The 23,330-nt window shown below is 50.8% G+C and overlaps 3 protein-coding genes across 3 annotated transcripts; 1 reads left to right on the forward strand and 2 right to left on the reverse strand.

Annotated features, from left to right (window-relative positions):
• Positions 1–160: 160 nt before the first annotated feature.
• TGME49_260570 (hypothetical protein) lies at positions 161–11,037 on the reverse strand. Its single transcript, XM_018781241.1, has 16 exons — positions 10,411–11,037; positions 9,753–9,905; positions 9,090–9,258; positions 8,703–8,805; positions 8,034–8,154; positions 7,530–7,602; positions 7,013–7,125; positions 6,227–6,322; positions 5,753–5,864; positions 4,991–5,132; positions 4,336–4,511; positions 3,659–3,765; positions 2,968–3,084; positions 2,044–2,157; positions 1,250–1,312; positions 161–988 (listed from the first exon to the last, which is right to left on the reverse strand). The coding sequence occupies exons 1-14, from the start codon at positions 10,524–10,526 to the stop codon at positions 2,151–2,153; spliced, it is 1,605 nt and encodes a 534-aa protein (XP_018637076.1). The 5' UTR covers positions 10,527–11,037; the 3' UTR covers positions 161–988; positions 1,250–1,312; positions 2,044–2,150.
• A 1,775-nt stretch (positions 11,038–12,812) lies between these two features.
• TGME49_260550 (acetyltransferase, GNAT family protein) lies at positions 12,813–15,086 on the reverse strand (the record flags this gene model as incomplete). The annotated part of the gene is made up of 1 exon (XM_002365187.1): positions 12,813–15,086. One exon carries the CDS (start codon positions 15,084–15,086, stop codon positions 12,813–12,815), a length of 2,274 nt encoding a protein of 757 aa, XP_002365228.1.
• A 1,259-nt stretch (positions 15,087–16,345) lies between these two features.
• Positions 16,346–21,772, forward strand: ALV9 (alveolin domain containing intermediate filament IMC14). The gene is made up of 6 exons (XM_018781240.1): positions 16,346–16,703; positions 17,091–17,575; positions 18,445–19,068; positions 19,350–20,015; positions 20,266–20,357; positions 20,494–21,772. The coding sequence occupies exons 2-6, from the start codon at positions 17,213–17,215 to the stop codon at positions 20,948–20,950; spliced, it is 2,202 nt and encodes a 733-aa protein (XP_018637075.1). The 5' UTR covers positions 16,346–16,703; positions 17,091–17,212; the 3' UTR covers positions 20,951–21,772.
• Positions 21,773–23,330: the final 1,558 nt, after the last annotated feature.

Raw genomic sequence — 23,330 nt, forward strand, 5'->3', positions numbered from 1 at the left:
CCAGTGGTGAGTAACTGCGTGCTGGCTTGGGGTACAGGTGCTGCCACTTTGTCCTAGCTATTAGGACTTCTTCAGACTTTTCCAGGAAACTGACACAACTGCGAACACAGTTTCGCGGGTCCGGAGTTTTTGGTACGACCACACAAACGATTTAAAAGTTGCTTCTCTCGAGCAATTAAGTTCTAATGTTGATTCACCTCGCAATTGTTAATGATGCTCAGGTGATACATCACGAGTACTGAAGGTAGAAGATATCCGAATCAAAATTGACCATTTACGACCCTTGCAAAAACCGAGGTGCTGTCGACCGGTTACCCGATGTAGCGATGTGATTAAGATGGCCCTCAAGCACGATGTCACCCATCAAGAGAGAACAACATTACTGAATCGTTATGCTGTTTTCCTCCGACCTTTCGGTTGCTGCCAGAACCTTTTGAAAATGCCTCTAAGTTGCTCGCTTTGCAAGGGAAAAACGGAGCAAAAATGTGACACCTTTGCAGAATTACGCACCCTACCTCGTAATTGATTTTAGCTTCCTTATTCTCTTACGACGCGGAAAGCCGTGGAAGCAGTAGATGTTTTCCAGAAGCTAACTCCTCAGCCGCCACCTGCATTCAGCTGCTACATGCGTGGAAACTAGGTACATGTTTTCTCTCCAAACTCTTCATGGCTTTTTGACGCAGGCACCCTCCATCCCTTACGTCTGTCCTCAAGAGTGTGATTTTACATCCAGTCTGTCAGAAAACTGCCGGAGACGTGGATGACAAGACGGCGACACAGGGGTTTCATCAGAGACTGAGAGAAGCCGTAGCGAAGGAAGGATCGGCGTATATGTCTGGGCCTACACGTTCCTTTCGAGCCGAACCTGACGATTGTCTTTCGCTAGAGGCAGAATCATTCTTCAGTTCAGTTGGTCTCGGATGCTGCGAAGGCACGCGCTAGTCTGCGCCTCGACGTCCCTTTCTGTCCAAGCGCATCCAACGACTTTCTGAAGACAGAAGAAAGAAAGTCGAAAACACCGTGTTTGCTCCCACTCTCTGACGATGTGCAGAAAACTTTTGGTATCGTAAGTTATCCGGAAAACGACGTTGTGACATGCTATTTGTCCGGATCGCTGCAGCCGATTCGACACTGCCATTACGACGAATCCACTGGAACCCAATAGAAAGGCACTACGCGCGGTGGTGCTGAGTCGAATTGCAGAGAGTCAGCACGAGAGCATCTGTACATGAAAACGATACGGACTTACACATGCCACTTTCGTTTCTCCACGAAATTCGTAGCTCCTCACGCTAAGTCGGACACGAACCTCCTGCAAAGGTGCATGCGTACACAGGAAATAACACTCGTTAGGCTCCCTTTCACTCTTTCCACCCGTGTATTCAACTTCCCGCCATGGCATTTTTCCCTTCCACAAAGAGGGTTCGTCCATCCTCCGAAAGCACAGGCAAGAACGGTCGGATGCAGTCAAACTCCATCCAGCACCACAGCCAGTGCAGACCCCAGTGGTTCATAGCCGTGAAACGACGGAGACGCGACTTTGTCGGTGCCCCATATTTCGAATGTGAAAGAACCCTCAGCAGATACACCGTTAGCTACGAATGAAAGACACGGAGGTGAACAGCAAGTGCGGCATTCGTTAGGGGACACGCCAGATTTGTGGTAGTGATACATGTTTTCAAAAAGTGGAAAAAGACAATGAATCGCTAAGGGCGCGAGACAGGTGCTCGAGAAAGGGAAAGCGAGGCACGGTCGAGGAGATATACGGAAATTGAGGGGGCCAGCATAATCTTGCGAAGAAATAAGCCAAGCAACATACTAGAAGAGAACCATTTCCAGGAACCCGTCGATACTGGTTGTAAACCCATGTTCTTCTTTCACTTGCGCTTGCCGTCGTTTTTTCAAGAGTCCACGTTCTGGCCACCCTTCGTTGACGGTTCTTATGCCTTTGTGTAGAGTGATACCACCTCTCCCGTTTCCGCAGTTGAACTGCCACCGAAACGCCTGTTGAACGGCTTCGCCGTAGTTGAATGCGCTGCTTACTCTGTACCGCAGAAGGTCGACAATGTCCGCAAGCGTCCGCCCGAATGTGTCCGTACCGCCGCGTTCAAGCATCTGAATCGTGTCTGGGGCGACCTGGAGAGATCCGATTACTTGCTGAAGAAGGGACGCACACGAACGGACAACTGTGCAGCACCCCAACACCCCAGACAGGTCATAATCGAGGATCAAGAAGCAGCGAGACAGACAAGAGATCACAGATGCGAGAAACCGAAAACACAGCAAAACGGTAACAAGAAAATCTTGACAGGAGTCAGAGGCACGAACGTTAGCTTTCGATGCCAAGCAGATTATTTTGAGAGTGCTTCGCGTTCAATGATCATGACACCCGAATCTGTCGAATACAGGTCTCTACATTTGACTGCGCAGAATACAGAGGACCAAAGAACGAACCTGGCCGTATTCATCGAGTGCGACACAATCCAAAGACCCCGTCGGATCCGCCAGAGTAAGCGACAATGACCACCTGCAGAGTGGAAACACCTTGAATGGCACCATCTGGTTGACGCATCCGCTTCAAAAGCCTATTCTTTACTAGAACAAACGTTCGCTTCACACTGGACCAAGCAAACCGACACGACTTGCCGTACTGTCCAAATGCCCCTCTGGCAGCTGTGTCTTGCCATAATCAAATACGACACACTTCCCGGGCGTCGATAACGGACGTCCCTCTCCGCCTGTGGTACTTTGTCAGCGCAAACGTAGGCAGTTCTGTGGTCGTCGCCTCGTTGCCGTCCACAGCGACCGCCAAACCACCCAGCGCAGGTGCCGAGATGTCAGTGGAAACGGGCAAAAGCGAAGGAAGAGCAAAAAAACACGGAAGTGATGTGGTGTTCATACCAGCCCGCTTTTCAGGCTCTGCCGAACGGAACAGAGAGCGTCCGCTAGCCGCAGCAACAGCCTTACTTAGCGACAGGCTCGACTGCTTTGTTGCAGTTCAGACATCGATACGCCGATGAACTCCTCGGTTCCCCTCTGCGAGTAAGGTCTCTCCGCGCCTTCTTTTTGCACTCCGGACATGCCCTGATGCATGCAGTGCAGAAACGCCACAAAGGCGACAGGCGATTCATAACACAAAGGAAAACTGCATGCGCGGGCGACGGCACGGTAAGCAGTGAGAGGGCTGCAATACATGAGACGAGAAGAAACAGGATGTCCTCCCGACGACGCCAGCGGACTCCTTGGAACACCAGAGGTATTTAGAGCACAGGAGTCGAGAACCCGTGCCGTGTACGTGTCGTACGTGTGTCTGTACACCTTGGGTGGAAGAAAATGGGCCCCTGCGTGTCTCGATCTACAGCTGAAGGTACTGTTAGCTTCCGGAGCCCGACAACTGGACTGGGGGGAGTTCTAGCTTTTCAATAGCAGCGTGTGATTTCCAGTTCACAGTATGTCGCGCAGAGAGAACGCATCCACAGATGCGATCACGGAAACTGCCGCAGCAGCGCGTCTGCATCATAGGCACACCCAGAGGTTCCGTCTGAAGCTCGCAGTGTATTGCGGGAACGGCACAACCAGGGACCGTCTGGAGCTTCCGAAAAAGGGGAACACGTTCCTTCCTCTTGACCCCCGAAGTAATTAGGCGACTTCTTCTCACAGCCAGATGAGAGAGTCACCGTGAACGTCGCAGACGATCGCAAGACAATTGAAATAGAGGGAGCCTGCAGCCAGCTCGACGATCTGTGCGTTAACTGTTGAGATATCCTGTCAAACGAAACAAAACGACCGGAACCGCACTGACACTATCGCGAAAAAGAAGCAAGAAAGTGATGAGCAAAGGTACTGCAGACGGGCACCGCAAACTTGCGACGTGTAAAAGTTCAACTCTGCGAATCATGTTGCAAGATCGAGCGCGGAGCATATCACGACTCTCTTGAACAATGCTACAGATGTTTAGCTGTCTACTGTTGTCCAAGAGGCGTGTTGTCGGATCCAAAGACAACCAAATCAGCTTCCGCTTTTCTGTCGTTCCCAAAAATTTGCTCCCCTTGTATCCCCTTTGCTCTAAAGGAAGAGAACATACATCCGCTTCCCCGAGCGTAGAAAAACGCAGACGATGGAGACTCTCGCAAGGAGATGGACGAGCATCAATACAGAGGGAAGGGACGATTGCAGAGACGGGAACGGCAGTCTCTAGTTGCACACTTACCAGTAGACTGTGTAACGTTGAGGACATACACCTGTACACTATGTAAGAGACCTGCTGGGAGCCATTCCAACCCCATATCTACATTTAGTCGAAGCATTAGGACTTACGCTCCTCGCACAACGTACCGTAATAACAGAACTGTGACTTGGATCCCCATGGGCCTTGTGAGCCTTTTCGCCTTCCGCCTCCCACCACGCCGCTAGCAGATCCGCTTCTTCCAGGCCATGAGGGTCGACAAGGATGACCGAGCGGGAAGTCGACGTCAAACTTACTTTGCCCGCGTACTCGGAAACGCGCACCGCTGAAATTGACATGAAAACAACAAAGAAAAGCCCATGAAAACGAACGAGTATGGCCGTGCTCGCCCTGTCGAGCGCACAGAACGTGTCACGTATTGTCACGGAAGGGGGGTCGAGACGGGAGTCGGACCATCCTCAAAGCGAAGGACCGTAACTCCTCCCACTCTTCTGCTGTTGACTGAGGATGGCAGGCCTCGCCGCATCCACCCGTGCAGACGACAGAGACAGTCGTGCGGCGCTGTGCCTGTCTGACGGCCATCTAGAAGACAGACACGCGCATACTGCACACAAAAGGGATGCTGCATCTTTGAGTGCCTAAAACCTCAAAAGAAGTGTAAACGGCGTTTGTAAGGGATGTCAACGAAATGGTACAAGCTGTAAACAGACGAGTCCTAGGGAAACCCCTTGTCTGCAGTTCGGTACGTGCAGGCATCAGCAGAAGCTCCTTCATGTCGGTCTCCATTCTACGACATGGACCGACCTTTGATGGCTAAGAGGGGCCTCTCGGCGAGAACAGAGTCCTTCAAAGCTGTCGCGTGCTGCTCCCAAAGCGTGACAGTAACAGCGGCGCCGGAGTCGTCGACAATGCTCAGCTCTTTTCGCCGAACCTCATCCTTTGTATTCTGCGAGTTTCGATCAGAACGACGCAGATGACCTCGACCACAGGTGGATTGGGGAGAAGCCGCAAGAGTTCAGGTGCCTCGCGCGTGCACCACACCAGACAAAGGGTGACGGGCGCGGAGGGGGGGTTCCTGGTCGCTACGTTTTCGTGTGGATTCTGTCTTTGGACCACTTGCGTCAAAACCAATGCACTAGCTGTGGTCGTTTCTCAAGCAGTTGGCCATCACCCGAGAAGCTACTGTTTTGTTGTGAAGTTGGTGAGACTTTGTGGAAAAGAACAAAGGGCGCACGGCAGCTGTCCTAGAGTTGTAGAATGCCAACGGACGCACACAGGCATGAACAGGTGGAAACGTACACGTCTCGAAGCAGGTTCCTACACAGTCAGGCGTTGACAGTCCTATTCCTACGCGTGAATGTGCGGACGAATGTACTATCCAGTCTACGCGTCAGCTTGTATTTCGCCTACGAGGATGCACAGGCGGCATCACCAAAACATGCCACATGACTGTCACAGCCTCAACATCGTGTGCACGTACGGAGGACCACTGGCGGCAGACGCGCGCACCTGCCTAGCTGACAACTCCAAACGATCGGCCCGTACTGGCGCCCATCCTTTGCTTACCCGCGCAAGCACAGAATGCGTCTCGCAGAAAGAGGTCACGAATCCGATGACATCGACAACCGAGCCAACCAGAGAGTCGTCAGTCAAGGTCGCCAGCTTCAGAGGTGAAAAACTGCCGACACGCGGAGAGCAGAGAAAAGTAAGAGTAAGCAAAAAGACGTTGCGGCCTGAAACGAGTTGGGGGCGAATCGGAACTGGGGCGAGATCCGCGTCCCCGCATGTGGAGAATTCTTCCTTCAGCAGAGCACACAAAAGTGCATGCTCCAGCGGAGCAGTAAAAAATTCATGCTGCAGAAGTGCAGCGGAAACACATGCTTCAGTAGAGCAAATGCGCATGCATGCTCAGGCAGAGTACTGACAGGTTAGTGACACCGGGGCAGCGGGGCCGAAAAGCATCTGAGGAATGGACCTCAAAGCAGCAGGGTCGTTCTTCTGTATCACTGCTGCAGCTGTCAGCTGGCTTGTTTGCCTTACATTTGAGCGGGGATAGAAGGGTCATCGTCCATCTCAACAATCACGGCTCGGTCGTCGAATTTGATCTCGTATTCATGCGAAAGCGAGTTGTACTTCCTTGACGGCACAAGTCGACACACAGACGGATAAGCAATATGCCTAAGGTCCAGAAAACACGCATGGCGAATTGTGGATGGCTTCAGCCGGCCCTGATCACCATGTATCTAACAACAAGACACTGCTGTGCAGTTTGCAGAATGCAAAGCAGGTCTTAAAAAACGGCATCCTTTGTCCCGAAGTTACATGAGTGTTCTGCCGAGTTCCTTAAAGAAATTTATTTCTTTTTAAGTTTTTAATTAATATATTCCATAAAGCTATAGTTATTTGAACTGTAGGTTTATTGCGTTACATCGAACTAAGTTGCACGCTCCACCGCTTATACGAGCTCCCGTCAGTTCCCTTGAGTTTCGCCTGGTGAACGCTGAGAGGGACAACGCGCCAGAAGCGAGGGCGTCGACACCTATTAGACGTCGTCACTCTTGAATCCCAACACGTTCGCTTCTGTCTTTCTTTCGGTAGAAGGCAAAGTTACACGCTTCGTTGCAGAGTGGCTCATGGATCGTCAGCCTCTGAGCACCTTCGTAACACGGAGCTGCCTTTTGCCACCCGATCCCACAAGAACCAACTCCGTCTTCTCGCTATCCTCTCCTTGCCTCCATTCGAGTCACTTCTCAAATGCCACATGCTACTAATGAGAGGAGATGAAAGGTCCACCTCAAATTGAAAGATAACAGACGACAGTCTTACTTGTTAGCCGTGTCTATGGTCCCTCGAGAGAACTGGTAGACCCGGCCAACCTCGAGACGTGGATGCCACGTGGCCGCAACTCTGCCAAAGAAGCTCGCGCGAATCTCTCCTTTCTTGAAGGCAAAGAACTCCCAGAAAACATTTGCAGGAAATACGTGCGACCGAAACGCGTCTGCAGACGACAGGCCTCGTGTGTAGCCTTGAAGAAAACGTCTCTTCGTCTGGCGTGAAACCGCGTCGCCCCCCCAAGCTACTTGCTCCATGAACCCTCTCTCTTAGCCCCTTTACTGACATACAAACTCATGACCTTTCCCGGAAAAAAGTGTCTGAAGGCCCCTGGATTACATGTGTCGTCCGGGTTGCGAGCAACATTAACGGTAGAGAGACATACCGGTATATATATATATATATATAGCGATGAGCTTACCTAGCAATTTAACGATGTGTGTATCTAATACAAGTATCAACACAGAAGGGGTGTGTAAAAATCCTGCTGAAGCAAAAAGACCAGACTTACAAGATGATCGATTATCGTTGCAGCGAAGACTTGGCTCTCGCCTCTCTGGTTTGCAAACAAGCGAAGCTCCGTCCTATCAGGGAACCGGGAATTCGAGTAAAATATGAAAATGAGGCACGCGGCCGTCGCGGTCCACTATGGTTGCGCACATCTTTGGAGCCCTGCTTGGGAGGACCACGTTCGCGCTTCCATCAAGAAAACCACTGCATGTGGGAACAGCTGAAATACTCGCTGCGAAAGTAAGGAGATCCACTTGTGATGACGAAACGACACCGACACAGGTCAGCGTCTAACCACAAAACATCGAGAGTTGCAGAAGAACCGGCAGAGCGAGCCGAGGAACACCAACGAGAGCGACCTGTGCATGAGGCGTGATTCCGAGGCAGGCAAAGCAAGAATAACGGAAGGACTTGCCCAGCGTAGTGACGATCGAGACAGATGTGGAAAGGCGACGGAACAGACACCGGCCTTCTAGTCTCTTAGTGAATGTCGCGTGTGGCATACTTGTCGGCAACGCGGCCTTTGATCATCCAATCTTGGCTGTACGAATTGAGGTCCTTGATGCTCATGAGAATACCGCCTTTCTGGCGGGCGACAGCGCCACCGGTCTGGACAAGGAATGTGCCTGAAGAAGCAAAGAAGGAAATCGTCGAAGAATCTCGGCCACGCCCAGCTGACACAATCCTTCTGGTTGTGCTACTCGTATGATTTCACATTCCGCAACTTGCCATGCCAGGTCCGACAGACACGAGAAAAAGTCAGCAATCGTTTCACGGGAACTACACTGGTTTGTAACTCCACAAACTGTTGCAACAACCAGACCACAGAGAATGTTTTCACAAACAACTGACCCAGACGAATATCCCAAGCATGCGACAAGAAGCGAAACCTATCCGTTTCCTCTTTATGGGGCTAAAGCGCTCTTCCTGTGGTGGTTCCTTGAACCAGCAGAACAAAGACGTTCCGCGTGTTGTTCTCCACATACGAGACGAATCTCAACTTCCAACACTGGCACTGCCTTCTGTCCCATAGTGCAGGCAAGTAAAGCAGTTCCACTCCAGTCACATGAATTCTCTTCACCGAATACAGGCAAAAACATCCTGCACACTTAACTCACTAGAGAACAAGCCACCGTAGCTTTCAAACCGGTTTAACGAGAAAGAAACCTCTTACTGCGTTTGCCTTGTTCTCTGCCCCGCCTCGGCTTGGTGTCTTGCCTTGGTGACGGAGCTTTTGCGTTCTTCGGGAGTGCGTCGCGCCCTCGAGAATCTCTTTCCTGTTGCAGCAGAAGCCGAATAGGTGGCAAGGAAACACAAACAGATGAACAATGCAGACACGATCACATCGACAAGGACGATCAGTTCCGAATATCGACAGAGGCCTTTACCGGTAGGGTAACGTCTCCAGACAGTCCAGCCGCACAACTGCAGCCATTCATTAAGCTGGTCAGAACCCGACGGGAAACCAGTGGAAAAGGGTTTCAAGCCGCAGAGTATTTACAGACACCCAGAAGTGTCTTATTCCGCACGGAGCACCGCCGACAGGAGACCCAAGACGTACATTCTCCAGGGAAGTGGAAACAGCAACGATGTCTCGACAAGGCGTGTCATTTCCAGCATCGTTTTTGCAATCTTCAAGCCCCCGATGAGGGGCAAACGTTGTTGACGCAGGCAGCTTCGCCCAATCGGAAGCAACGCGCAACGAAAGTGCGAAGACACAGCGCCTTCCTCTGCGAAACGTCACATGAGGGACACATCAAAACTTCAAGCAGAACTAATATCTCTTTCAATGATCGTGCTCGGCGTTTCTGCGTCCTGGCATAGGTGCCTTCGCGTCTACCTGTTATTCACTCACACTCCCATACACACCTCGAGATATGTACTCATACATACGTTATAACACATGTGTGTACGCAAACACATGAGCTTATGTGGAGGCATGCCGGCGTGCGTATATATTGGTATAATCACGACATCTGTTTCAGAGCCTGAGGATATAGGGTTGCGCGCGCAGGCAAACGGCAAAGGCAGAATACACCACAACGAGGAAGTGTATACAGACGAGTTATCATTATCGTCTAGCGACTTGTGCAGACAACAGCATCAGGGCAAGAAGTAAAAACGAGGCGAACAGTTAGATATCGAACATCAGAGGTTTCAAAACATAACAGCTTGTGTTTAAACATGCCGCAGCAGAAAACGAAAACGTCCTGCCTTTACTTACCCGACTGTCTGGACAGAGAATCTCTCGAGAAGAATAACCGGCTTCGCGCTCCCGCTGATCACAAAATTTGCGGGGATATCCTCCCGCCGAGCGAACACGCGCCCATGCTGGAGCGCTCCGGATCCGTTTGTGCTTCCATCGGTTGCGACTAGCCTGCACAGAGCACCCAGTGAAAGCAGTTGTTTACAGATCCGATTTGCTACATCCCTTTTTCAATTGCCATGTGACGAAAAGCACATCGAGAGATGGACTGTGCACAGATTGCCGCCGTTTCTTCGCCGGACACGAAACAATGAAAACGAACGCGAGAAGTGCTACATGCACATCTCGGACGATGCGAGCAGTCAGGAATCTCGTACAACCCTTCCGAATCGAAGGTAAGCGAAACACTGAGCAAAAACGCATCAGTCCTTATGTCCTCCCTTGCCACTGGCTCTTTGTACACAGACGCGACCGTCGCTTCCCACAACTAACAAAGGCGTACAACTACATTTATATATATGTTGCAGAGCGGGGAAAAGCAGATGAACAATGAAACATCATGACGACGCGATCATTGTGTTGAACTGCGGGACACATAATCATATTCGTGCATTCGTTCCAGATGTGTACTCAGGAGACAAGTCTGTTTGCTGGAAGCAAGAGTAAGATGACTTACAGGACATTCTTCGCGCCTGCAGACTTCTGGGTGAGCACTGCAAGGCGCGGCCTCTCTCTGGTGTCCCCCCGCGAAACAGCGTCCCAGAAGTCTGAGGAGAGAGAGACATCGTTCATCTGGTTCTTGACTGGGATAACACTCGGTGAGATGTCTTTTGTAGACTACAAAGAAAGTGGCAAGCCCGTAGCTGATTCGCAGTGCCGATGGCAACAAGATACGTGGCGGAAAACAGAAGCCCAGAAAGAGTGGGATGCACGATGAGTACCTGCCACTTGTACACGCTGAAAAATGAACGAGAACCGGTGGCCGGCACAAGCGCAGACTACCTTCGCTGACCAGTGAAAAGAATGAGGCAGTCACACAGAGGATGCCCCAAGAGAGATAGCAGTGGAAGAATTTGGAGAAACACGGCAAACAAGGAGTTCAGACGTCGCCAGTTGCCTGTGAAAGTGCATTAAGGTCATAACGCACGCTGCACTGATGCAGGAATAACCTTGCGATCAGTCAGTCCTCGCCGCGCATCTTCAGGAAACCGGACGGCAAGGTCTGCTTGAGGCAAGTACGTGACGACAGCGGCGTGGAAGACGGAAGACTCGCTGGAAGGACAGAAAAAGAACAAAATACACTGGAGAGGGAATAGAGGCCTTTTAAGTCATAAGGAGTTCTTCGCGGTCATCCAGCTGTCGGTAAATTGACATCAGGCAGCCCGGTGTACCGACGATTTTACCGCTGTTTGCATGCAGACTGGGCCAGCATCTTGAGTCATCGCTTAACTCTCGCACACGAAGAATGAAAATACATTTGAGAAGCGGAGCGACGTTGGAGTGACATGGCGTCAGCTCTTCCTTGCGAAACCCCGTACATCATACGGAGTTGCCTAACTATATTAGAGACACCCGCTATGTTCATTTTCGGTTGCATGCGCATGGACGAGGCGGGCCCTGGGCTCCCGTTGAGCTATTAGCAGGCCAGCAGTCAAACCTGCAGGATGAATATCCACCAGGAAACATGAAACGTGCACACCAAGCGTCATTCGTGCCTCTGGATAAGTGAGGCGTTCGACTCCGGCACACACGAAGCGACACTATACCCAATGTGTTCGACAGGAACTCCCAACCTGTCTTGTTCGTCGCAACTACCAAACATGAATCGTCCACGGCTTCTATAGCAGCTAACTAGGTTGTAAGACTGCAGTCATTCACTCGGTAAAAGATATGCCTTTATTAGGATGCTGCATGCCACTGCTGCCCAAGATGAACTACGCATGCACGGAGCCGGCGTACAGCTGAATACCAACAGGTAAAGAGCTTGTCAATGCACGCTACCGCCCAGATGCTGTTAGCGCCAGTATGCCTGACAGATCTGGGTAAGCTGTCTGTTGTGCACTCAGAATTGCCACCACTGGTAAATGTCTTTTCAAAAGGAGGAATTCTGCATGAGAAACTAAGCATCCTGGTGACGGAGGCGCACAGTCGAAATAGGCGCCAGGCCTCTACCTAAGGATTTGAATCACTCTATCAGGAAGTGTTTCTCTTCGATCATTGGGACATGCGAGAGAACATGCTGGACACACCATCAGCACCTTCTCTGGATTAAAATGATGTCTGAGGTGAATACATGCTGCCCGAAGTCGGCCCATCGGAGCTGTTGAGCTCCGGCATGAGTTAGGAAACCGGCAACCTGAAGTTGTGGGATACTAGGTAACCGCAATACCACTTTATATCGGTGCATGCCCATCTGGAATCCGGCGTGCGATTCGATGGTGAATCGGAGAAGTTTAGTTAAATGACACCCGTTGGTTAGGTACGGTTTCTTGGATTGACAGGAAAAAAGGTGGGGCGTGCTCTTGGGCTGCCGAAGCGAAACGTCTGTGAATTGATAGTTACTGAAAATACGACACTTCATTCCCATTTTGGAAGAGGAAGTTGAAAGTGGCAGCTCCCACGATGCGTGTGGCCAATGATGGCCCACCTCAAAAGTCGTTGGTGCATGCAAAAGAAGTGCAAAGACCCAGCACCTGATATTTACCATCGCATGATTTTACACGACCAGCACACTCAGGAAAGCTAGTTTTCTTTGTGACTGCTACACGTCTTCTACACACAAGAAACGGCGGCAGTAGCACGTCATTCACTTTCCGCAGCCAACGCACCGTCGCATGTACTAGAATGTGACCACATACACCCTGTGGAGACTTTATTGCAGTGGTTCCGTCGTTGGTACGAGAGCAGCCAGCAATGATTTTTGCATGAACTCTGCAGAGACCAGACTGGAATTCACCCTTCAGTACCTAATCAAATAACAAACCCAGCCGAACACCGGCCGAGACTGTTCTTTACATTCTTGTCTGTATGCCGACCGTTCCTGCTGCGTTGCCTATTTCGCTCGTTCCTTATTCTGCCTTACTCCCCCGATGTCTTCCTGTTATTTTCTCCCTGTCCCTTGCCTTCTGCCCCGTATGATGTTCCAGAAGAGTCGTCAACAAACTCGATGCCTCCTGCGCGAGCACTGCTATTCCAGAGGTTTCCCAGTGTCTCGCCGACCTTTCTGAAAGCATTTTGCATTCCAGATAATCCCCACTGGACGCCATCCTGAATATGCCCATTGGCGAGGGCTTTAACCCCAGAGATGCCATGCGGCTGCTTCGCATCCGCAGCTATGGAGCATTCGCAACGACCCTCCAGCTCCGCCAAATTGTACGCATACAAAAAGGACCCATGCACAGAGCCATAGATATGGTAGAAGTCTTTAGAGAACTCAATCGCCTTGAATTTCTGCTTCTCATAGAAATGCAACGCTGCATGGTTGTATTCTACGACATGGAGAAACACGGATCGTGTCGGAAGCTTATTAACACACGGACAAGCAAAGTACGCGAGTGTTCTTTGAATGAGTTCTTGGGCAAGTCCCTTTTGCCGGAACTCTTCTGCAACTCCTAGCGTAAGAATATAAGCCAAATCCGATACGGATTCATCGGCTTGAAGATTAGGAAACGTCAAAGCGCAAGCCTCCTCCGCGGTTATTGAGACCGGGTGACTAACATCTGTGGCATCTTCGCTCCCACGACACACTGCACTGGTCATCGTCAGTACACCCGAGCGGGTCGCCTCCACGAGGTCGCTTGTCAGCTTCGTCCGTTTCTCCGAACACTCCTCTCCAACGTGACACATTCCTGAGGCGCTACAATCCCCATAATGGTGATTAGCGACATTCGAATAAAACCTAGTGGCACGCACAGACGGAACATGTGCACCAGACGACGCTGGCATTTTCTTTTGGCCGCATTTCGCGGCATGGGGTTGATGCACCTGATGTTCCGCTGCATCTCGTATCAGAGCATGCTTACAACATGTGGGTATCTGCCTTGTAGACCGTGGCCCTGCTACAGGTCCTGGGGCACACGCCGAACCAGCAAGCTGCAAGGATTCGCGCCTCATTCTATACCACTTCCGTACGCAGTCCACATCATGTGATCGGAAGTAAGCAGACTTGAGGGATACCGTGATTATACCAACAAGAAATTCCTCCGCACTACATCTGTCGTCGTTCTGCCCCTTCTCCAGCAGAGCTGGAATGACCGCCGATTCTCCAGCGTCTTCGTCAACACAGCCATCCCCTTTCGGAGCGTTCATATGCCCGAAGTTTTCCTGAACGACATAATCTCCACTGTCGTCTTGAACAGATGAGCCAGAAGTGAATGATGGATTGCCATGCCGGATAGAGCTCTCCGACGGTTGCTGCGCACTGGAGTTCGAGGGAAGCGTTGGTGGTCGTTGCGTCGTCGCACAGCTGCCTCGATCCCCTCGGCCGCGCCCAACTCTTGCACCAGCATTCAAAACACCTGGGGCCAAGCACTGGTGGGGGTTCCTGGCGAGAGTGCACGCATCTCCCCACCTGTCAAGCTCATCTGAAAGTGGCTCTTGGCCGGCCTTCCCGTGTGCGACGGAGCTCGCAGACTTCTCAGGAGTCGGATATGTCTCCGCAATTGAGGCGCAGGGATCAGACTGCTTGTCTCCAGACAAAATTGTAGTATTCCTCGCCCTCTCGCTAACCCCGGACAAACATGTGTCCTGCGAGAATGCACGGTCTCTAGGAGAGGACGACGGAGGGTGTCGGGCTGGAGTCAGCCTCGGCTGTGCACACGGAGTTGGGAGCCGTGGCAGCCCCTCCAAGTCTCGCTTTAAGACGACGGCGGCGAGCGAGAAGCATTCCCCCTTGCAGACGAAGTCATAAAACGTATGTTCATACTTGAACGGGAAAAGTTCCTCATGCAGCTGACGCAGCTGCGTGTAATCGGACGCTCGGACAGGGCGAAAGTGAATGCGAGACAGCGGAAGCTTAGAGATATCCGCATCTTTGGCGAACCTGTGAACTGGCGCAGTTAAAGGTGGCCGAGACGCACAACTGGGAGGAATTGCCGAAGAGGACGACGGCAGCAGAGACGACGCAAACAAAAGACCTTTTCGTTCCTGAGGCAACTGGCCTGCATCTTCGGTTTCCCTGAAGGGCTCCTCGCTAGGCAGTCGCTCTGCTCCTGAGGGGATCAGCTGACTTGGCACAGATGCCGAATAAACCGAATCGTCCTCTTCGCCGACCTGCCCTGAGGCCTTCTGCGCACAGCCAGGCACTTCCGTGAGTCTGAGAGTGTCAGACCCCTCGACTCGCAGGCAAGACATTGAGTCAGAGGGGTGTCGAAGTTGGAACGGCTTGCAAGGAGCGCAGATCAGCACTGCATGGTTACAAAAAAGGCCCGTTCCGGGGATTTCTCGCCGCTGCGATATACCCGGGAGGTTGCGTTTCCGCTGGCTCTGTGTGTTGACACTTACTTCAGAGATGTTCTGAGACAGAAGAAAAGTGAGAGGTACGCGATTCCGTCCTTAATGATTTGAATCCACCGTCGTGGAGGATATACGTTGCTCAACGAAGTGTGCCGGTGTTTGCGGGTGACAACACAATTCATAAAGAGCGCTGTAAAGGGAAAAAACGAGGCCAGTATCTCAGCCGGGGAGACTAAAGATGATACACCAGGAATGCCCTGGTAAGTGACACCGCAGAGAGGAAACACAAACTCGAACAGTACCACTATATCATTTCCACTGCTCGTAGGTTACCGATGGCGGTCGAGGCTTGCCCGAACAAAGAACGAGGTCAACTTTGCTTGGCACTGAAAAATAATCGCGTTGACGTCAAAAAGAAACGACAGAAGTCGTTGCACGAAGGCTTCGGATCGACAAGAATGATAACTCATGACGGAATAGCTCAATTTTGTTTAACAAGACCCAAAATGGTTGCTCTTTCCCTGTCGCATGCTGAGGAACCAACCCCGACGGTTGGCCGTCCGAGAAAAGAGTGCGCGGGGGGCGGTGTAAGCGGCGTGTCGGTAAGGACGCGTGTGTTCTCCTTTCTTCATTTCCTCTTCACTACATAGTCTGTCTGATTCGTTACAGCAAAATCGCCTGTGCGGAAGAGGAACACTGCATTCTGGAGACATGCAAGAGCACGGAAGGGCTCAAGCAATACCGCACGCTTTTGGGCGGCCGGCAAAGTGCCGTTTTTTAAGCATATCCACAATTTGGGTACGCAGAGAGACCATGAATACAAACGACAATGGACGAGGCAGAAGCTTACGACAGATGCACTTGCCTCTTGCACGCAGAGACCCCCAGTCTGCCGTAGCACAAGACAGTCTCGCTGGTGACCAGCTCCAGCACTGAAAACCGCTCACACCAAGGAAGGGCGATCATCGAGACCCGCGCTCACCATGCAAGCGGACACAGCCTGTGCAACGGGACATCCGTGCCTGTATCGTATTGTATGGGACAGCATCTCGAATTGTGGGACTTGCATCCTCTGCGCATCTCGTCGTGCTGTTCTAAAGTGGAAAAAGCGAGGCTGAAACAAAGAGCATTGATGGTTTCTTGATGTTTGTCTATATTCAACGAAGATTTGGGTAGACGAGTGTGTAGCGAACTGAAAACCCTTGCGTATTCGCTCGACCTCCAGCTCATTCTGCATCGCGGGGGTTTCCCGATACCGACCCACGCTGTGCAAGTCGGGATCTTGAATGCGACGGCATTTGTTGCAGCTCAGGGACGCTGAATGCAACGTGAACAGCCGCCCTCGTTCGTCTGTTTCCTGGTCAACCCTTTATTTCCGCAAGAATTTCCGTCGTCACCCGACGGATTTGTTGCAGTTGCTCCTTTGTCCCGTCATTCTGCGTGTCACGAGGGGTTTCCGCGGCTCGAGAGAAAGAGGATGGGCTAGCTGGCGGTCAGAATCGATTGCCGAAGCGTGTGAGTCCGGTTTTAAGGAAAACCGAACTTTGCTTTTCACAACTCTATCGGGCACGCTAGTACATATATACTGCTGGTTTGTACATTGGGAAGCAATGCTCGTCGTAGGATATTGTGCTGGACGCAAGCTAAAAACCTCATTTCTCTGTCAATATCTGCGAGGCCCTTATCAGTTGCTCTGCCGCGTAGAGAACTCGTGTAACTGCCAAAATACAATACAGCGCCTGCCTGTCCGCTGTCATGAAGTCGCTGACGCTTTAGGAAGCATTATGCCTGTGCACAGACCTCGTGTCCAGAACCGAAAAAAGGAGGCGTTGGAACTTCGCTGCGAGTGCTCAAATTCCAGTCTAGCCCTCATTTGTAGCACTGTTTGCCTGATGTCTGCAGTTCGCGACGTATTCTCCTGCTTTAAAGCGTCATTCGTTGCTAATTGAGGACTGGAGTCTTCCTCTTGTGTTTCGTGTGGACCGGAAGGAAATCGCATTAATCCGTTACCAATAGTGGACACGATGGAGCTCTGCGAGAGCCCCTGCTGCGAGCCTAGGGAACGTCTCCCAGCGATCCCGGTACTCCCACTCGCCACCGTTGGAGGGTTGCCGGCATCTCAAACCCTCATCGAAGAAAAAGTGACTTATACTACGAAGCCGATAGTCGCCGAACAAATAATTGAGGTACCACAAGTCGAGTACCGCGACCACTTAGTAGAGGAGCGACAAACGGTGTTTGTGGAGAAGGTTATTCATGTTCCTCGAACTGAGATTCAAGAGCGTATTGTGGAAGTTCCACGCCATGTAACTCGAGAAGTTGTTGTCGACGTACCACAAGTTCAAGTTGTCGAGAAGTTTGTGGAGATACCGACTCCAATATACCAGGTAAAAGGGAGTTTCGGTGACTGGGCGATGAGCGGGCCTTCAATTTCACGTTTATCTCTTTGTGGGTGGGATGCGGAAGGCCTCTGTCTGAATTTTAGATTAATAAAGCTGCCTATCGGGATCTACATGCAACACTGTCTAGCCACGCTGTGTATACAGGCCGTCTGGTCACGTTTTTTTTAGCACTGTCACCGGCTGCGGTCAGGAAAACGGGTGCTTGAATTTGCGTTCTATGCAACCAAAGGCAGCAAAAACAGGAGAGGGATCTTTTGCAGGAGATAACGTTCCAGTTGTTGCTGTTGAAGATTTCCCTGATAGGGGAGCGTGAATGTCGGTGTTTATTGACGGCATGAAACTTCACCTCATTGGCCAGTGTTCGGCGATTAGTCATTCAGTTGTGCTTGCCGTAGGCATGGATTGATTTGCACCGCAGCAGGTGATGTTTTTCAGGGAATCTGATGGTCACACCGTTTTTTCGTGACGAGCGGCCAGATGTCGCCACAAAAATGTTGTCGTGCCATTCGTCTGTCCGTTGCATTGGAAGTTCCTCTTACCACAATCTCAAGTCACAGCGGTTTATGTTTCGACGAGGCGTGTTTGTTTTTGGCACCATCTTGTGTGTCATGGTGCGCGGAGCTTCGGTGGTGGTTTAGGTTGTTATCTTTCAGACCGGGTTGGAAATGTCAACTGCAGCCTTTCTCGCCTTTCTCCTTTCGTTTTGTGAGGCCAAATATGTGGTTCTCGTCCTTGGCAGGTGGAGGTTGGTGTCTGAAGAATTCACTGCATTCCTTTCGAGCCATTCTCTGAGCAAGCCTTATCGCCATTTGATGCGTTGTGCCCCCTTGGTGTTTCTATGTCTATGTGCGCAGGAGAAAATCATTCCGGTGGCTCGCCCGGTGATTAAACAGAAGACCACGCATGTGCCAAAACCTGTGCTTCATGAAAAGTTTGTTGAAGTTCCGCGTGTCTACTACAAACCCGTAACAGTCGAGAAAATTGTCGAGGTTCCGGAGTACCGTATCGAGTATAAGTACCGTGATGTCCCGGTTCCTCAGAAAGTCTTTAGAGTTGTCCCGTTTGATCGTATCAGGTACGTACCACAGATTCGTTATGTGGACAAAATTGTCAAGAAACCAGAAATCCGTACTAACTCTGTGCCCGTCTTTGAGTCAACACAGGGACGGTCCGTCAAAGTTGCTTCGCCGCGTCGTGTTCCTATTTCCGGTCCGGCCACACCTGTCCTCATGGAACGGGAACAGCGTGAAGTGGCTTACTGTGACTCTCTAATGGAAGGACTTTTTGGCTGTTTCATGCCAGCCACTCCCGTTGAGAAGCAGGCGTGTCGTGGCGTAAGCAGACGCCGCATGCGCTTGAGGTCCCCCAGGAGCCCTCCGATCAACATGGACGTCGTTGTTATGTCGAGGAGTCCAAGAAATAGAAGGAGCAGACGTGTCTTTGGTGACTGCTGCAGCTCGGATGTCGCGGAGGTGAGGGTAAGTGGAGGCAAAGACAAGATGCGTTTCTGGAAGGATCAGGAAACGTAGGACACATCATAGCATCTGAAGCATCAGAAAGGACATCCCCCTATTATGGCGGCATTTTTCGTGGGTTATGACTGGTGTCACCCTGTAGCGTTACAGGGCCGGCAACAGAGCAGAGTGTCTGTGAATGGCATCTTGCTTCAGCTTCTGTGTGAGGTGATACGCGCGCATTTCAACGGAGTCGCTGCTTTTGTTGAGCTACCGTGATGACTGTGACTATTTTGTGTGTACAGACGCCTCGACTAATGCACTTACCTGCGCCAACTCCGGTCGCTGGACTCGCTGTCTCATCAGTTCAACACCCATCCCTAAAACGGCCTCAGCCTGTACCATATCCACTTCCCTCTCCGCCATCGCTGCCGACAATGGTGTCTCCCTGTCCCCCTCCAGAGGCGATGATTGAGACAAAGCTCGGTGCTATGACATTCCGTCAGTTTGAGAAACTGAATAATGAAGATATTCTGGGGAAACACTTACGCCCATACGACATCCCTACATCAAATGGGCAAGTTGATTCCTGTGACACTTCAAAGTGTTCCACACTGCCTCGCCCAGAAGAGACAACAATCACATCCAACCACCGACAGATCCATCCAGGACAGCTGTTTGGTGAAGGTGCGCTTTCCTCCTCTGCTGTGAGCCCTCGAGGCGGCACAAGAAGTTCAGATATATCTGAAGTGCTACAGAGACAGCGTGAAGAGCTGAAGCTTCGGATCGAGCACGAACGGATTCACGCTGAACGTCTCCGTTTAGCGTGTTTAGCTGAAGAAAAGCGCATGCAGCTGCTCGAACTCGAGGAACAACAGAGGCAGGTGCGGCTGCAGGCGCACAAGCAGCAGACTGAGTATGAAGCTCAGCAGCAGCTTTTTGCGAGAGAACAGGAACATCTCCAGAAGGAGGTGAGACGAATGGAAATAAAGGCTGCAGAACGACGAGTTGCAGACACGGGTTTTGTGCGCGGGTTCCACATAGATCAGGTATGTTTCTGTTGTTTGCTTGGATATTTCTATTTTGCCTTCTTTTTCTTTCAAGATTCACAACAACCAGTTTCAGCAGATGATATTTCGGTGCTATCAATGAGGGAAATGTGTACAACATCGTGTGTTCGAATCGCGACAGTTTTGCTGCGCGTCTCTTCTGCTCACACAGGCCCTTGCCGGTGATGTTATGATCCAGACGCGGTATGGCCCTATGAAATTCCAGGAGTTTGAAAAACTGAACAACGAAGACTTTATGAAAAGGTGAGGTTTTTCGAGGTATTGTCTATACTCCTGTAAACCTACGGGCCTCTTTTTCTATCGGACAACTAATTTCGTTCAAATGCTGCGGCGTCTCTGATCTGGTCTAGATTGTGAAACTGTGCGTCGGTGTGTGCAGCCCTCGAGGACTTCAAATCAGCACTTGTAACACAATGGCGTATTCTCCTAGTTTAGCAACTCCACGCACGCAAGCTGGTGAAACCGACTACCGCACACACACGTCGGTGGCGTACGTTGGAGGGACTGCTTCGGTCCCACAACAGGTCCCGATATATCAGGAGGCACCCGTGATACTGTCTCCCCGAGTAGTGGTGCCGAACAGAGGGCCTGTGTATCTGCAGGAACATCAGCCGATGTATCTTCCCAGAACTTTTCAATGTAGCCATCATGGTGACTGTCCCGTTGGTGGCTTGCACCCTACCGTCGGTGAGTCACACGACGAGGACCTTCTGGATGAGCGTTACACGATTCAACTTCAACAGCTAACAAAGATAGCTTTTCGCAACGCGTATCAAGCAGGTCTGAATGTGTACGAAGGAGTCCGCAGTCTCGTGAATTGGGGGAAATCAGGTTGATGCAGGCGAGTATGTTCAAATACAGATGCCGTATGTGTAGTTTGTTGAAAATTGACTTATTTTGCCATGACGATTGTTATCGTCGGATTCGTTGAGGGCGACCACCTCTGTGCTGCCGACGCATGGGCAGAAGCACTCTGGAGCAGATGTATTATTTGTACTTGCGCATGAGGATTGGGCAAATGCGTCCAAGTTGTAGGTGCCTGAGGACACCTTGGGTCACCGTCGCAAGGCTTAATATAGCGGCGGATCCGGCAGTGGTAGAGTAACCGAAGAAAGTGGCCGAGCACATCCACATTTTTCGATGCAGTGGTAAGCGCATGTTCGCCGATGCTTGATTCCGTCTTGCATGGAAGATGGTATTCTGGTCAGCGAATTGTGTGAGTGCTTGTCATAACCTGTTCAAGGAAACAAATGCGAGGCGAGTGTCTTGTGTTCACTTACTTCTGTCAAATATGAACCTTTCTTGGTGTTCGTACACTGCATCATGATAGGTTGTAACACCTGTTGACTGCATGGCCGACACAGGATATATTGAGAACCCAGCTTGGGATACATTTTTTGTTTGTGATGTGTAGAAGGAACGCTCCGGCGTGTTATTTCTATGCCCTGGAACAGCTGCTCAGCAACTGTCTTGCCTCCGTACGGTGATTGATATTTATTGTGGAAATTGAATGAGTTGAGGGTTCCTCAAAGGGCGACGCGGGTGTTAGTGGCCGAATTTATCCCGCCTCTCACACACGATTTTCATTAGCTGTGGTTTCATGAACAAAACTTATGCAGCCGAACTGTTTCTTCGGTGCAGAAAAGAATTCTGTTTACTTACGTGCCGAAAGGTGCGACAGCTCGAATCTTCCGCACCAGACGGTTTTTGATTTGTCAGACTACATGGGAGGTTACGACGGAGCGATATGCCCTTTTCTCTCGTCTGTCTGGCCGCATAGGGCCTTAAACCACTTGGCAGTCCAGGAGGTGCCTCATTCGTCTGGCATGCCACCACGTACGGTGGTGGCCCAGCAGTATTTCCATTCTCATTACCTTCTCAACTTTTGTGAGGAACATGTGTCTGACGGAACCTTTTCTGGCGACGAATGATACTGCAGTTCGACCGTCGGCTGTGACCACAAGCGGATGCCAACCGAAATGTATTTGCGGCGAGGCAACTTGAAGGATCCAGTCCAGAAATTGAAACAAGATTCGATCTTGGTACGCGAAACTACGCAAAGGCAAACGGTTGTCCAGGCAGCGTTTTCCCATTCCAAGCTTATAAAAACTGTCAAGGCCGATAGGCAATTAATGAATACCAATCGATGGTGCCTAATAGGGTATGTAGGATTCCCTCAGTTATAGAATATCAATGCGATTCATGACACACAATAGACGTTTTCTTTTTCGACTGAATAGCCGAATGGCGGAAGGTCATGCAGAAGAGTTCTGAGGTAGTCTGTGAGCCTCACCAGGGACATTCGTGTAGCTTTCGATTGGTGAACGAGGCAGCTAGCGACGTTCAACCTGTCGCTTAGTCCGTTGTGACATACTTACAGCACGTATGCAACTCAGCTGACAGTCATATGAGTGTGTATTAGTTTGACTGTGTGAAAAATCCTCCACGTAAAACGAGCATGTAACGTGTGAGGCTTGAAGCAGCAGGAGCACGCTTATGGTGCGTATGCGTCAATTGCGATGATTCACCTGAACCGCACCGTTTGCAGCTCACGATAGCAGTCTTTTTTTTGCAAGGATAAAACCCGTGGCATGCCTTGGATTCGCTTCTACCAGACAGTTAAATCTAAAGAAAATCCGCTTGCTAGATATACTAATTCCTCTTGACGCTGTCAACTTTCTACGAAGATCTTGAAGGATGGCTGAAGGAGGAGGAAAAAGAGAAGCTGTATAAATAAATTATCGCCAGAGGTCAAGCGGCTTTGGCTGAATGTTGTCAGTGTTGCTGAAGAGGCGTGGTATGCCGATAATGGCTCTACCGTGGCTTATCAGTCCAGACAAGTGTTCTTTCAAGCTGAACTCCTTGTCATGCAATATTGGTCGTGGGTGTCACGCAGCGCTGCTGTCGTGCCGGATGTAGCGGTTGCCCTATTTCAGGTAACGAGCAGAAGACCCATTCCCCTCCAGCATTTTGGCGAGCTTTGGATTTTCATTCCCATTTGTCTCTACACTAGATTTAAACGGGATACAGCAGCACGGCATACAAGTTGTTATCTAGCAGCGCCGTTTCTGTGAAACCGGAGGAGCGGTTCTTATTTGTGGAGTTATTTGTGGAGAGGGACAACTTCAGCAGAAGCGGCGCTTTGCTGCCGGAGAAAAGGTGTGGACGCAGGAAATACTCGATCTCTACTGAAGTTTGGGACTCGGTCTACGCGGT

Source organism: Toxoplasma gondii, chromosome VIIb, assembly GCF_000006565.2.
Source record: "Toxoplasma gondii ME49 chromosome VIIb, whole genome shotgun sequence".
In the NCBI taxonomy this organism is placed as follows: Eukaryota; Apicomplexa; class Conoidasida; order Eucoccidiorida; family Sarcocystidae; genus Toxoplasma; species Toxoplasma gondii.

Bases quoted from the DNA above. Each gene is read 5' to 3' on its own strand.
- TGME49_260570 (XM_018781241.1), bottom strand. From the start codon at position 10,526: ATGAACGATGTCTCTCTCTCCTCAGACTTCTGGGACGCTGTTTCGCGG. The intron at 7,126-7,529 runs GTAAGTCTGGTC...TTTGCCTTCAAG, and splicing joins CAACGATAATCGATCATCTT to AAAGGAGAGATTCGCGCGAG. The intron at 5,133-5,752 runs GTAAGCAAAGGA...CGAAACTCGCAG, and splicing joins CGCATTCTGTGCTTGCGCGG to AATACAAAGGATGAGGTTCG.
- ALV9 (XM_018781240.1), top strand. From the start codon at position 17,213: ATGGAGCTCTGCGAGAGCCCCTGCTGCGAGCCTAGGGAACGTCTCCCA. The intron at 20,016-20,265 runs GTGAGACGAATG...CTGCTCACACAG, and splicing joins AGGAACATCTCCAGAAGGAG to GCCCTTGCCGGTGATGTTAT. The intron at 20,358-20,493 runs GTGAGGTTTTTC...CGGTGTGTGCAG, and splicing joins AACGAAGACTTTATGAAAAG to CCCTCGAGGACTTCAAATCA.